At 41.8% G+C, this 14,166-nt stretch overlaps 1 protein-coding gene across 2 annotated transcripts in view; it reads left to right on the plus strand.

Moving 5' to 3' along the window:
* TEC (tec protein tyrosine kinase) overlaps nucleotides 1-13,745 on the plus strand; it is a 145,515-nt gene extending 131,770 nt beyond the window's left edge. For both annotated transcript variants that reach the window (XM_073608479.1, XM_073608478.1), the window contains exons 15-18: nucleotides 2,721-2,785; nucleotides 7,911-8,029; nucleotides 9,980-10,137; nucleotides 13,267-13,745. In XM_073608479.1, coding sequence (XP_073464580.1) covers nucleotides 2,721-2,785; nucleotides 7,911-8,029; nucleotides 9,980-10,137; nucleotides 13,267-13,338 — 414 coding nt within the window. In that variant the 3' untranslated portion in view covers nucleotides 13,339-13,745. The remainder of the gene's footprint in view (nucleotides 1-2,720; nucleotides 2,786-7,910; nucleotides 8,030-9,979; nucleotides 10,138-13,266) is intronic.
* Nucleotides 13,746-14,166: the final 421 nt, after the last annotated feature.

Genomic DNA, 14,166 nt, shown 5'->3' on the forward strand with positions numbered 1-14,166 from the left:
CTGTTCTATTAAAAAAAAAAATTGTGGCACTTTTATTTCTATTTCAAGGAATGTAAACATCCCTTGTAATAGAAAAAAAGCATGACAGGACCTCTTAAATATGAGATCTGGGGTCAAAAAGACCTCACATCTCATATTTACACTAAAATGCAATAAAAAAAAAATGTAATTTGAAAAAAAAAAAAAGTCCCTTTAAGAGCTGAAGGCAGAAGTGACGTTTTGACGTCACTTCCGCCCTGCAATGGTATGGAGCTGGGTGGGGGCCATCTTCCCCTCACTCAGCTCCATGCCAAGCAAGGGAGAGGACACAATCGCCTCTGCCACTGGCCATGGCTCCAGTAAGCGGCGGAGTGCACCGGAGCACGATGGGGGGGGCCCTCTCCCACCATCGATAAAAGTGATCTTGCCACAAATCCGCCGCAGAGACCACTTTTATCTGAAACTGGACCGCTCACTGAAGAAGAGGATACCGGGGTTACGGCAGCTAGCTGCTGCCATAACAGTGATATTCCTCTTCAAAGTGCCGACGTATATCGTCGTGAGCTGGTCCTGAAGTGGTTAATTTAATAATAAAAAAAACAAACATGTAAGTACCTTTTTCCTAATTGATATACAGCTGTCAAATGACCCAGATCTTTCCCAGCCTGCCTGCAGGGAAACATAAGCAGTAGGAGCTTCTAGTCCTCTGCTGCTGGTCACACGTTCAAAATACATTAAAAAAATGCCTTTGGAATACAGAGTAATAATAAATAATATCAATAAACTGTTTTAAATCATCATACAAATATATATTTGAAATAAAATCTTTATTATTTTGTGGAAATAACATAGTGTTGGCAGATTTCTGCCAGTCACAGGCTGTGTCACGTCCCTCCAGCCTGCTCTTAGAATAAGAGGGAGGTAAAGCCACCATCAATCCACATGTATTATCCCAACCCCATGACATCTTACTTATCCCACCCGCATCTCAACTTGCTTATTCCTTAAAGCCGAAATGGGAGGTGGATGCGGGTGAAATGGATGATGAGGATTGGGGTGAGGTGCTAGAGACGAGTAAACTGTTATCTCCCAAAATGTTCTTCATGGTGCATATCTCATACCAGAACGAATGGCTAAATTCTGTCCAACTTGGAGCCCCATGTGTCCCAAATATTTGACTACCATTGGCACCTTTGGGCATTTAATCTGGCATTGTCCTCCTATCCGAGGAATTTGGGAACAAGTGGTACAATTCCTTCATGACCAGATGGGCTCACCGGTGACAATGGACCCTAGGCAATGTTTGTTAGGATTATTCCCAGACTCAGATATGGATAATCACACTTAGATTTGTACATGAAACTTTATTCACTGCTAGAAAACGAATAGCTCGAGTATGGATACAGGCCACAACCCCTATGCTTGGGGCCTGGATTGCCGAGATAAACATCACTTTGCCTTATAAGAAAGTAATCTATACCAATAGGGGATGCCCAGGCAAATATAATAACGTTTGGGATAGAAGGTTACAGTCACCACTGACTTGTACTTCAGGATAACAATCTCGATATGGACTTCATATCTCTTGGATAATAATACATCTATAATGAGGGTCCTATTTACAGTGTTTGTCCATATACTGTATGTGTCTTGCTATTACCAGGGCGCTTTCTGATATCCTTTTGTTTTGTTTGGATGTACATTTACCTCTCGGCTGAGGGCACTAGATGTATACCCTGATTTGTTTTTATATATATATATATATATATATATATATATATATATATATATATATATATATATATATCCCCCCCGTATCTCACTGTTAAGTCATATTATATAACAGTGTACTGTGCATTTCTTCTTTTGTTGTTTTTGTTGTACATGCAATTTATGTCTACTGATCAACTCAATAAAGCTTTTTACTGATTAAAAAATATCCCACCCCCATTGTGTTTTGCTGGTTAGTGGGCATGGAGGTGGAGGGAAGGAGTGGGCATCTATTTACCACTGTGAGTATACTTTATAGTCACATGGGCTGCTCAGATGTGATAGGGAGGAAATGCTCAGCATATAAATTCACTAAAAACTGAGCATGTGCAGAGCTGCCAACACTGCGCTACAAAATTCCCAACTGCATTGGGGACATGAACAGAAGGGCGAGATAGAGAGCAGCAGGATCAACATGTTTTTTTGCAGAATACAGAAAGCAAATTTCATAGTGACTGAGTATGAACAGCATATAATACACCTTTTATTGATAGTTTTTTATGATGTGGGTTTAGTGACACTTTAAGGTAATATTACAGTTATTAGCATGCTGACAGAACTAAAGAGTCTCGTCTCTTAGCAGTCAGTGTCACTGTCAGTAAGATGCCTTTTGGTAAACACCTGCGCATGCTCCAGCCACAGCATTTTACAGAAGTAAAGACTGCAACAGGGACACAGACAGAAATAAAAATCGGATGGGTTCTAGCCTTCCTCTATTCATTTTATTTCTGAAGGTGTTGCTGGTGCCCTTACTTTTTGTTCTGGTGACAACAATTTTAGCAGACAGGAAGTGAGAAAAATCTCTCCCACTCTATCCAAATAAAAAATAATAAAACATTTTGGCTGGATATACAATTGAAGCTTTCGTTTTTTAAGCAATTATTGGTTCTTTTGTGCTTGTTTGTTATGAATAATATTTCTTGTATACTTGATGGAGTATATGTTGATGAGTTGACGTGTTGTCCTTGCAGGCTGCCAGAAACTGTTTGGTGAATGATCTCGGTGTAGTAAAAGTGTCTGATTTTGGAATGACAAGGTAAGCACTTGTAAACACATTGCAACATATGTTAGAAAACGTAATGTGGAAGTTGATGATGTGCAGATTGCAGTTTCCTGTTCAGAGTAGTCAGAGAGCAGCGATGTGTTGTTGTGGGATAATGTACTTTGTTGTGCCTCATTTTTCAAAGTAGCCATATTGCTTTATAGTGGCTTTAAACTGTCAGTTTAATAAACTTTCTCTAAGGTACATTCACAAACACCTGAGCTCCAAAATTATATTGTTAAGTGTTACCAGTAATAAGCCACAAACCCCTCTCTAACAAGGTTAGCATGGTTAGCATAGAACAGCTTAGAAAAAGGTAATCTAGTAATACACTGTAGAGTTTCTCCTAGCCAAAATGTTGTGCTGACCCATTGTGCTCGGGTAATCCCTTGTGTTGCATTTAGGGGTGCACAGAATGGAAATTTTGGTGCCGAAACTGAAAATGAAGGATGCACTAGGCGGAAAACCGATACCGAAAATGACAGTTATTAAAAAATATTTATATTATTGTTATATATAATTGTATTATATTCAACTTTTTAATTAATATCGTCAATTTAAATTAATATGAATTTATTGTTTGCCATTATTGGCACCTTTAGTGCAAGAAAGGTCAAGAAAAATGCAGTCTGCAGTCTCTAATCATCTCTTGTATCATGTCCTCAGTCTCTAACCATCTCTTGTATCATGTCCTCAGTCTCTAACCATCTCTTGTATCATGTCCTCAGTCTCTAACCATCTCTTGTATCATGTCCTCAGTCTCTAACCATCTCTTGTATCATGTCCTCAGTCTCTAACCATCTCTTGTATCATGTCCTCAGTCTATAACCATCTCTTGTATCATGTCCTCAGTCTCTAACCATCTCTTGTATCATGTCCTCAGTCTCTAACCATCTCTTGTATCATGTCCTCAGTCTCTAACCATCTCTTGTATCATGTCCTCAGTCTCTAACCATCTCTTGTATCATGTCCTCAGTCTATAACCATCTCTTGTATCATGTCCTCAGTCTCTAACCATCTCTTGTATCATGTCTGCAATCTCTTACTTAAACTTAAACACATTGCTAATAGTATTAGCAAAATTTCCATTCAATGCACCTCTAGCAGACATGATACAGGAGATGGTCTGCCCACCAACCCACTGACACAGCAGAGACTTGGGGGAGTTGGGGGCTGCTTAGTTAGTAACATGTTACATGTTATGTGGGTGTAACATGTAACATGTAACATGTTACTAAAGATGAACTTATCCTTTAAAATTGATCCAAAACTATCAGTTTTTCTTTAGGTATTAGGGGTGTTTCACTTCTGTACATTTTTTCTGTATGAATAGTTAAGGGCAAAACCATTAATAGGTAAACTTTTTTGTTTGTTAAAACTTTTTGGTGTCACATTACAAAAATAAACAACATTTAAATAAAACAAATCCTTTTATATTGTAAAAAACTTAGCAATGCTTTGTATTAGAATAAAAGGGACTTTACACTGATCAGGCATAACTTTATAACCACTAACAGGTTAAGTAAATAACATAGATTATCTTGTTTAAATGACATCTGAAAGTCGGTGGGATGTATTAGGCAGGAAGTGAACATGTTGTCCCTGAAGTTGATGTGTTAAAAGCAGAAAAAATGGCCATCGCAGTTTGTTTTGTATGGGTCTGAGTAGCCACAGACCAGTCAGGGTGCCCATGCTGACCTGTGCCCACAGTCAAAAGCACCTACAATTGTCAAGTGAGCAGCAGAAATGGACCACGGAGCAATGGAAGAAGGTGGCCTGGGCCGGTTCACTTTTTTTTTTTTTACATCATGTGGATGATTGGAAGATGGCACCAGGGCGCATGTTGAAGAAGAAGGCAAGCCGGGGGAGGCAATGTGATGCTTTAGGCAATGTTCTGCTAGGGATGCTTGGGTTCTGCTATTCAAAGTACCACCTACCTAAACATTGCTGCTGTTCAAGTACACCCCTTCATGGAAACAGTATTCCCTATTGACAGTGGCTTATTTCAGCAGGATTATGCATCCTTCCACACTGCAAAAATGGTTCAATAAAGTGTTCAAGGTGTTGACTTGGCCTTCAAATTCGTCAGATTTCAATCCAATTAAGCATCTATGGGATGTGCTGGAAAAACAAGTCTGATCCATGGAGGCCCACCTCGAAACTTACAGGACTTAAAGGATCTACTACTGATTGGTACCAGATACCACAGCATACCTTCAGAAGTCTAGTGGTATCCATGCCTCGACAGGTCAGGGCTGTTTTGATGGCAAAAGGGGGCCCTACTCAATATTAGGTGGATTGTTTATGGATTGTTGTTTTTGGATTATCTGGTCTTTTGGTGTTGTAACCAGTAGCAACTCAACATGGTACAAGTGCATTTTTTATGTCTTGAACTCCAAAGTAAAAATGTTATATGTTGCAGTTTACCAGTCTTTCTATGTGGTGGCCACATCCATTTTCCTTTGTTAGGCATCATCGCAACCCTCTAACAGCCTCTTTTGCTGGACAGCTTGGCCTGTTAAAGAGGAAGTAAACCCTGATGGGTTTTACTTCCCCTTTTATTTCCCTGCAAAGGTAAAGCATTATGGGCTACTATGCATCGCATAGTAGCTCATTATGTGTCCCTTACCTGAAACCAAAGCCTGCGATGTCACCGTTGTCCCCACTAGCAGTGAGCGTCCATCTTCATTCCTCTTCCTTCCGGGGCCACGAACTTCAGTTCTGTGACTGGCCAGAGTCACATGCGCGCAGGAGCCGCCAGTCACGGCATGACCCCTTTAGAAACTGCACGATCTGCCCTATCTAAAGTGCACATGCGCCGTAGACATCGGCGCACGGCTTTATTGTAAATACCTCCTAAACAGTGGAGGTTTAGGAGATATTTCCAGCACCTACAGGTAAGCCTTAATATAGGCTTACCTGTAGGTAAAAGTGGTTGTACAGGGTGTACAACCACTATAAAGGAAGCTGAAAAATAGAAGACTTACTAGCTGGATCAACAAGGTGAACATAAAGGAAAACACGCTAAAAAAGGAAACTAATGCAACCACGTCTAAGAAATGATTAGAAACCTGCACTATATTACATATTTGTTCATGGGTTTGATACCAATTTAATTTAGGCACTGTGTGGTTGACTTTAACTTGTTGAAAGCTATGGCTCTTCTAAAATATTTTTTAATGGTATGGATTGTCGTATCAGGACATGTTAAACAATTTTAAATTTCTTTCCTAGTTAGGTTAGGTGCCAGTAAATGTGTTCTGCAACCACTTTGTTTTTAGGGTTTTTCAGACATTTGGAAAACTATTGGTAAGTTATTTAGAAAGCTTTCAAAACTCACCCCAAATGCTGGAAAAACAGAAGACTAGAAATAATAAGGACATATTAGTGAACTACTCCCTCAAGGGCTGTAAATCACCTACTAACTACTGCATGTCTTTGAATGGAGATGGGATGAGGGGGCATAAGCTGAAGCTGTTATTTGTGTCTGACAGTCTTGAACCACTACAGGAGGCCCTTTTCACAAATTACTTTAAAAACAGCTGCTTAAAAAAATACCTGAGAATGTTCTGTCCTATTCATTTGGAGTTAGAGACTCCACCACTAATTAACAAAATTGCAGCTAAAAGCACAGAGAAGGGAACTAATGGGGGGGTTGGGGTTGCACACTGTGCATAGCACCCCCCTAAACCCTGCATTCTGTACACAGCACACCCCTGAACTTTGCACTCTGTACCTAGCGCACCCTTAAGCTCTGCACTCTGTACATAGCGCACCCCTGAACTCTGCACTCTGTACTTAGCGCACACCTGAACTCTGCACTCTGTACATAGTGCACCCTAGGCTCTGCGCTTTGCACATAGCACACTCTGAACTCTGCACTCTGTACACAGCGCACCCATAAGCTCTGCACTCTGTACATAGCGTACCCCTAAGCTTTGCGCTCTTTACATAGAGCACCCTGAACTCTGCACTCTGTACATAGCGCACCCCTGAACTCTGCACTCTGTGCATAGGGCAGCCCTGGAGATGCACTCTGTACATAGCGCACCACTTAACCATGCACACTGTACATAGCGCACTCCTGAACTCTGCACTCTGTACGTAATGCAATCCTGAACTCTGCAATCTGTACATAGCACACCCCAGATACAATCGGCACTTTGAGGACAACTTTTTTTGCTGATACGGAATTTGAGTTTGACACCCCTGATATAGAGGGTCACTTGAGTGGGAGCTGTGAGTCTGTTGGGACTGCTGACATCACATCCAAGATGGTGGCACCCAGCAGTAGTCTCAGAGCTTTGGGAAGTCTACACAAGGAAAGCTTTTACAGGTAAATGCGCCTGAAATATGCTAAAAGCACATAAAAGGTTATGGGAAGATTTGAACTGAAATGAATGGTATGATGAAATTTGTACAGTGAGTGGTTGGCAGGATATTGAGACATACTGTATGCTCATCACCTACAAACATCATCCATTACAGTTACACAGAATACAGTGTCATCTTTTTTAAGACAATGTCTAATTTTTTTTTAGAATGTATAGCATTTTCATAATGCATGTTAGGGTAGGAAAAAACAGAACTTCTAAACTCTGGCAATGTGTTCGTTTTTCTGATTTCCTAATAGATAGAGTTCCAAGAACTCAGCAGTAGCATGGTATTTTCTCAAGAAAAAAAAATGCATATCGTCACTGACAAGGGAGCCTGATTGTAAATTTCTATTAAGACCTTTGGACAGAAATGTAAAGGTGATGCAAACAAGGGTGTATTTCCTACGAATTTCATACGAATGGTTTGATAAAACTTTTAAAAGAACGTTACAACAGTTTTTATTTTTACTAGGTGCTTTGTGTATAGTACTAGTGATAAGAGCCTCCTTGAGTCTAGTTTTAATTTTAATTGGATTGCATTTTAATTGCATTTTTTTTTGCATTCTACTGTTCTTTATTAAAATACTGAATGTTGATTACATGCATATACACAACATACCTACATGATGCAGATTTTTGTATTCTATTGCATGGTGGATTGCTCTCTGTGGTGTAAATTGCTGACTAATCATATTTTCGTCAGGCTTTGCTAGAATAACATGTTTGTTTCCTGACATAATCAGGTACGTCCTTGATAACCAATACATAAGTTCTCGTGGCGCCAAATTCCCTGTGAAGTGGTCACCACCTGAGGTCTTTAACTACACCAAGTTCAGCAGTAAATCTGATGTCTGGTCCTTTGGTAAGTTAACTGTAGAAATATATTGAACCAAATACACAATTGTTTACTCTGGAGTGCCTTTTATTTATGTGGTGGAATCTCCTGGCTGCCTTATATGAGAATTCAGAGCAGGACATATAAAGCCAGAAGCTTCAGAAAAGAATACTAGCAGAGAGATAACAATAAGTATTCAGTATTCCCCTCCCCTTATGATAAACAGGTTTTGTTGGTAGGGTCTTTACATTACAACATTATATTCAAGTTTTTTTTCTTTTAAAATTTTTGTTGCTGTTGTTTTCACTTCAGTTTCCACCACAGATGCCATACTTTTCAAGTGCAGGTTAAAGGTCGTAAATGTATTCTAAACCTTTACCTTTAGTAACCACCTCCCACCTGGCCACTGCACATATATACGGCCGGGTGGGCGCTTCCTCCCTCTGAGTGGATGTTCAGGAGCGTCCTTCAAAAGAAGAGGGATCACGCACACGCGCGGCCGCGCAGCAGCGCTATCCTGAGGTGCTCGTGTCACCTGGACATGGCGCATCTCATATCGGCAGGAGGGCTCTGTGACTGGCCCTCCTGATCACATGATGGCTGTGTCCAATCACAGCCATCATGTGATATAAATAGAGAGTTGGTTGCTAGGCGATCAGCTCTCTTCTCCTCACATGAAAGTTGTCAGTGAGGAGAGGGAGAGCGGATCGCTGCAGCCAGCCGGTGATCAGTGAGTTTGAGTTGTTTTTTAGAGCTTTTTATACACTGATCACCGGCCCAGTGTCCCCACACAGTGTCCCCACAACAGTGTCACCACACACACATCTCCCCACACAGTAAAAACACCTGTCCCCCACATATGTCCCAGTAAAATCATCTGTCTCAATGATCATCTGCACACATATGTCCGTGATCATCTGCGCACATCTGTACATGATCAACATGCAATAAAGGGAAAATTGGGATTTTAAAGGTGCAAACAGGGTGACACAATATTTTTTATATAAAATTTTCACATTTTATTTTTAAAAATTAATAAAAACATGGTTGTAAAAAGTGTTTACATGCAATGAGAGGAGGAGGATGTAATTTTTCTTATTGACCAGTTGATCCAGGCTTTGTCGTTTGTCCCCCCCCCCCCTTTTTCTTTGGGGTTTTGCCTTGGAAGTCTAGTTTGCCTTTAGTAAATCTACCCCCTAGAGAGAGTGAATCTCCCTAATAGGTGCAGAGACAGCAATAAAAACTGACTAGAGTTCTAATCCTTCTCTACTCTAAAACTAAAAAAAACCAAAACAATTTTGCTCCTTGATGGACACTTTAAAGCCGGTAACACCAGACCTTCACAATCCTACCTGCAGGGTGAGCAATGGGACAGAACTTTAATTTAATGTGAAGTGTCCCTTTTGCTGGTGCTGGCTGTCATGCTTGAAATGTCAAGAACTCTGCCCCCCCCGCCCTCCCGTATGCTGCAGCCATAGTCTTTTGGTGCTGTGGTGGATTTAATGAGCGCTCATCAAGAGTGCCTCTATTTATAGAAGCTGTAAAATAGCTTCCGTGTTTTAAAAGTGATGAATGGAGGAAGTGAATCTTTAATTCATCTGCCCATCCTCAATTTATACTGCTTTTCATTGATGCAAGCTTAAGCACAGTTTCAATGAATAGGGTGGGGGGGCACAAAAGGTGGGCATAGTCGGCACTTATAAAGAAGCGCCTGTGACAGGTTTAGCGCTTGTATTAACCCCAGCAGCATGGAAGGAATACTGCTGTGATGTATTGGGGGGGGGGGGGGGGCACAGTGGACTTTGGACTATTAATTATGGCTTTCAACTGTGACAGCAGGCACTTTGCATTAAATATAAATACTGTACCTTCTGCTGATTTAAAAAAAATCATTTTATCTAAACTTAGGCTTAAAATGATCTTGGTCAGACTCTGCCAGCCTTAATGAGCAAATGGTGTCACTTTGTTTCTTCTTAGGTGTGTTAATGTGGGAGGTGTTCACTGAGGGTAAGATGCCCTTTGAGAGTTACTCCAATGTGGAAGTGGTAGATATGGTCACAAGAGGCGAAAGACTGTATAGACCCAGATTGGCTACAAACAGAATTTACACAATAATGATGGCCTGTTGGCATGAGGTAAGACCGCAGGTAGAAGTGTACAAGTGTTATTGTGATTTTGATGGGACCTAAACATACATGAGATCTTATGCTAGTTATGGTCCTGTTCATTAAATTACGCACAAGCAATGGGAACTGCTGCAAAAATTGAGTTGTTACCTATAGAGCCAGAGAATGAAAACTGAAACCTGAATTGCTTGTGTTGCCTGTTTATTTACTTGTCAGCTGGCTTAGCAATTCACAAACTAATATAAAAAGAAGAAGTTCTCTACATCTGACCATGAAAATGCTCTATTGGCTAGAGCAGCCTTTTTCAACCAGGGTCTTTCAGGGGTGCCTTGGCAAAATGCCTAAAATTTGCCCCAAGTTGCCCAAAAATTGTAACAAAGCAGAGAGTAGATCACAAAGCCACATGTTTTTTTATTGTGCAGCTTCACAGGCGTGATCACTGTGCAGACCATCTGCCAGCCTCCTAACAACAGATGATGTAATAGGTCGATAAGGAGGGTGTGGGGTATCTGTGGCCAACAACCCCCCCTTCATCAGCATTGGGGTCATGTTAGCTGAATGAGGAGAGAAACAGAGAAGAGAAATGCTGGAATACTAGCCAGTACCAGTGTGCACAGGTATATATTGCTTAGTAAGAATAAATTACCTACATGAGTGGATACTACTGGCATATATAAAATATTAGTTTAGTTTTTTCCATTTTAGAACGGGGTGCCTCAGGATTGTGCAGAATAATTTTAAAGGGTACTTTGGCTGAAATGTTGATAAATTCTGAACTAGAGGCATCAGTGAGCCTGGCAGTCGTGCTTCGTTCACAAAAAAAATATATTCTCTGGTTAAAAAAACTGGTACCTGCAGAGAGAGGGGTTCTACTATTGAAAATCCCCTCTTAGCGTAGGTTGACACAGTAGCGGGTCCAGGAACCTGGGCCACTGGTAAGGCAGTATAACTGGTTCTGTTGTACCAGGCCCGGCCCCATCAGCTCAATAGGGGGGCCCGGGCAGCTTTACAGTGCATTTCCGCAAAATTTTAAAATAGGGCTTTCAAAACTACACTACACCCCTGCTTCTACTTCCTTATGGGGGGTGTATTATTAAATTTTCCTGGGCCCCATGAGTTTAACAGTGGGGCCTAGGAGGTGAGACCAGAAGAGGGACTTTTTCTTCATTTTCTGTACATAATTCCACCCCATGTGTTGCTGTGCTGCCAAATTAGTTCCAACCATCTGCTGCTGCCCACCTTCCCTGGAGGAGTGATCTTACAATGTTCCGCTCAGCTTCCATCCTCAGGTGCTGAGACTGATGAGAGGTGGCAGGCAGCTGACAGGGAGCAGCAGGAGGACTGCGTGGCTGCACTGCACACAGTGAGTGGTGGATGCTGGACAGAATCCTCACTGTGTCCTGTTATATAACACACAGCACAACAGGTTATAATCATCAGCGTTATGATAATCACACAGGTAGCACAGTAAACCGGTGCTCTATCATTGCTCTGTCACAGTGTGTCACATGGCTGTTGAGTGCTGATTTTGTTATGGTTGTAGTGTGTTACAGTCTGCAACAGTACAGCCATAAGTTAAGAGATGCATGGGATTTTTTTTTTTCACAGTCATACTTACCTAGGTGGATGGAGCATCGGTCCGATGCTGCATCTGTCCCCCGCCGGCTCTAACGATGAGAACCGAACGATCTAACACCGCTGATCGCTCAGTTCTCAGGGCTCCATGAGCAGAGAGCTGGTGACTGTCAGTCAGCGGCTCTCAGCTCTGCCCCCTCGCTCACTGGAGCGCTGAGCTGTGGAGGGGGCGGGAGCGGTCAGCTCAGGCTCTCAGCGGCTCGCTGATAGCCTGGGCCGGGTGTCGGTCCAGGCATGTGGGCAGATCCCAACTTCATTGTCATCATCTTGCCCGAGCCTGGACTGGCTCTGTGACATCAGCAGACAGCGAACTTCAGCCTGCTGTCTGCTGAAAATGAGTTACAGGAATGAAAAACAAACAAACTCCTGTGATCCATAGGAGGAGCACAGCCAAACGAGCCTTGTGACGCACTGTGACAGAGCCATGATAGAGCACCTGCTTACTGTGCTGCCTGTGTGATTATCATAATGCTAATGATTATAAGACACAGTGAAATGCTAGTTTACACTTGCTTTTGGGAGGGAGGGGGTGCAGAAAACACATAAAGCGAAGCTGCCTTCTTACCGCCCCCCCAACCACACCACTTTAACCGATTCCCGTCCAGCGATGTACTGGTATGTCGCTGGATCTTGGTCATCACTGCAACTGCAGCAATGATCGAGATATCATTTTCTAGCCCCATGTTTCTGCACAAAGTAAAAGTAACCCTGGTGGCTAAGATGCAGGGTCCCCCCGATCCCCGCCACTTTTACCGGGCTCTCCCATGCAATCGTGGAACCCTGCATCTGGTTCCTGGAACACAGTGAGAGGAACTGATTCTCTTCCCACTGTGTGATGTCAGACACCGGAAGTGGTGAGAATTTTGTCACTTCTGGTTTCGGTCTCATGCAAACAAGCTGTTATCAGCTTGAACAAACATCTGATCAAACCGATCTTGGTTTGATCAGATGCTTTGGAGCCAGAGGAGAGATGTGAGGTCTAAGAGACTCCAGATCTCTCCATGCCCATGCTATCACATGTTTTGAGGCAAGGTCGGGGGAGAGGCCAGAGGTGAGGTTGAGGGAGTGGTCGAAGAGGGCTCCATCAGGTAGGCTGTATGGGGCCACATGTTTTCTAACAGCGACCCTGCTGGGAACATGTGTAAATTGCATGCATTCCCTGACCTGCGCTGCTTTTTTGCATTTTTCTTAATCCTACATGGCATCCCACACATCAGAAAAGCGTTTTCGGTGTGTGAAACTCTATGGTCCTGCAGCACCATGTGAACATTTTCTTTAAAGAAGGGTCGGGGACTTTTTCCCTGCACCTCCCGCAAACGCGAGCCGCACCACCCGCATTAAGTTTAGTATGAGATACTGTATAAGTCTATTATCTACAGATTCTGTTTCTCATTTTAAGACATTTGTAACTAGAAGATTGCTACTAACGAACTTGTCACTAAAGTGACTGATGCAACCTATTATTGTGAGGAAAATGATGATCTCTTTGTTTCCTGTTCCTAGAAGCCAGAAGGACGCCCCAAGTTTTATGACCTTTTTGTGGCAATCGGCCAAATACTAGAAGGAGAATTCTGAAGACTTGGAAATAGTTATACTTCACTGACTGGATTTTTTTATTGTTAGACAAGTTAGTAATTGGACTTCTAATTTGCTGGACATACATTTCCCATATATGGTTCCTACATGATTTCTTAGTTTTTTTTACATGTATTTTTAGAATATCTGGCACACTACGGGCTTTACCTTCTGTAGGTTTACCAAACTCACAACCCCGTTTGTTTGATGGACTTTGTCCCCCGATCTATTTTCTAGATGAACATCCTGAATGCTATAGAAATTTTGAAATATCTGTGAATGACGGGTAAAGGATTTCTAAAACATAATTTTTTTAAAACTGTGACACCTTGTTGCGTGTCTGTACATAACATGTATATTTATAAAAATATATTTATGATAAAAAAGTTGTTTGTATTCGTATTGGATGTTTTGCATTATTTATTTTATTTCTTTTATAAAATAGACTGTGGAATTGTGTACACACGATCGGAACTGTGCAGGTTTAGGAGATTTTTACCATATACCCTTGCGCGAAACAGCTCGATAGTGCCATTTATAAAGGGCCTGTGCCGTGACGTCATTGCGGCTCTGGCCAATGACAGCGAACCCAGAAATAACTCCAGGAGACATGTCCCCATCACAGCGGTGTACGGGGACCGCTGCAACAGCTTTGATCTAAGGTAAGTATTTCATATTGAGCTAGTATGCGATGCATACTAGCTCATTATGCCTTTGTCTTGCAGGTTTTTATTTTTATATGGGTTTACAACCACTTTAAGGCCGGACGGCTGAAACGTGTTGGATTTCCTTTTGCTGCTGTTGACATGCAATAATAAAATAATGTTT

Source organism: Aquarana catesbeiana, linkage group LG01 (genome assembly GCF_042186555.1).
Source record: "Aquarana catesbeiana isolate 2022-GZ linkage group LG01, ASM4218655v1, whole genome shotgun sequence".
NCBI classification, from domain to species: Eukaryota; Metazoa; Chordata; class Amphibia; order Anura; family Ranidae; genus Aquarana; species Aquarana catesbeiana.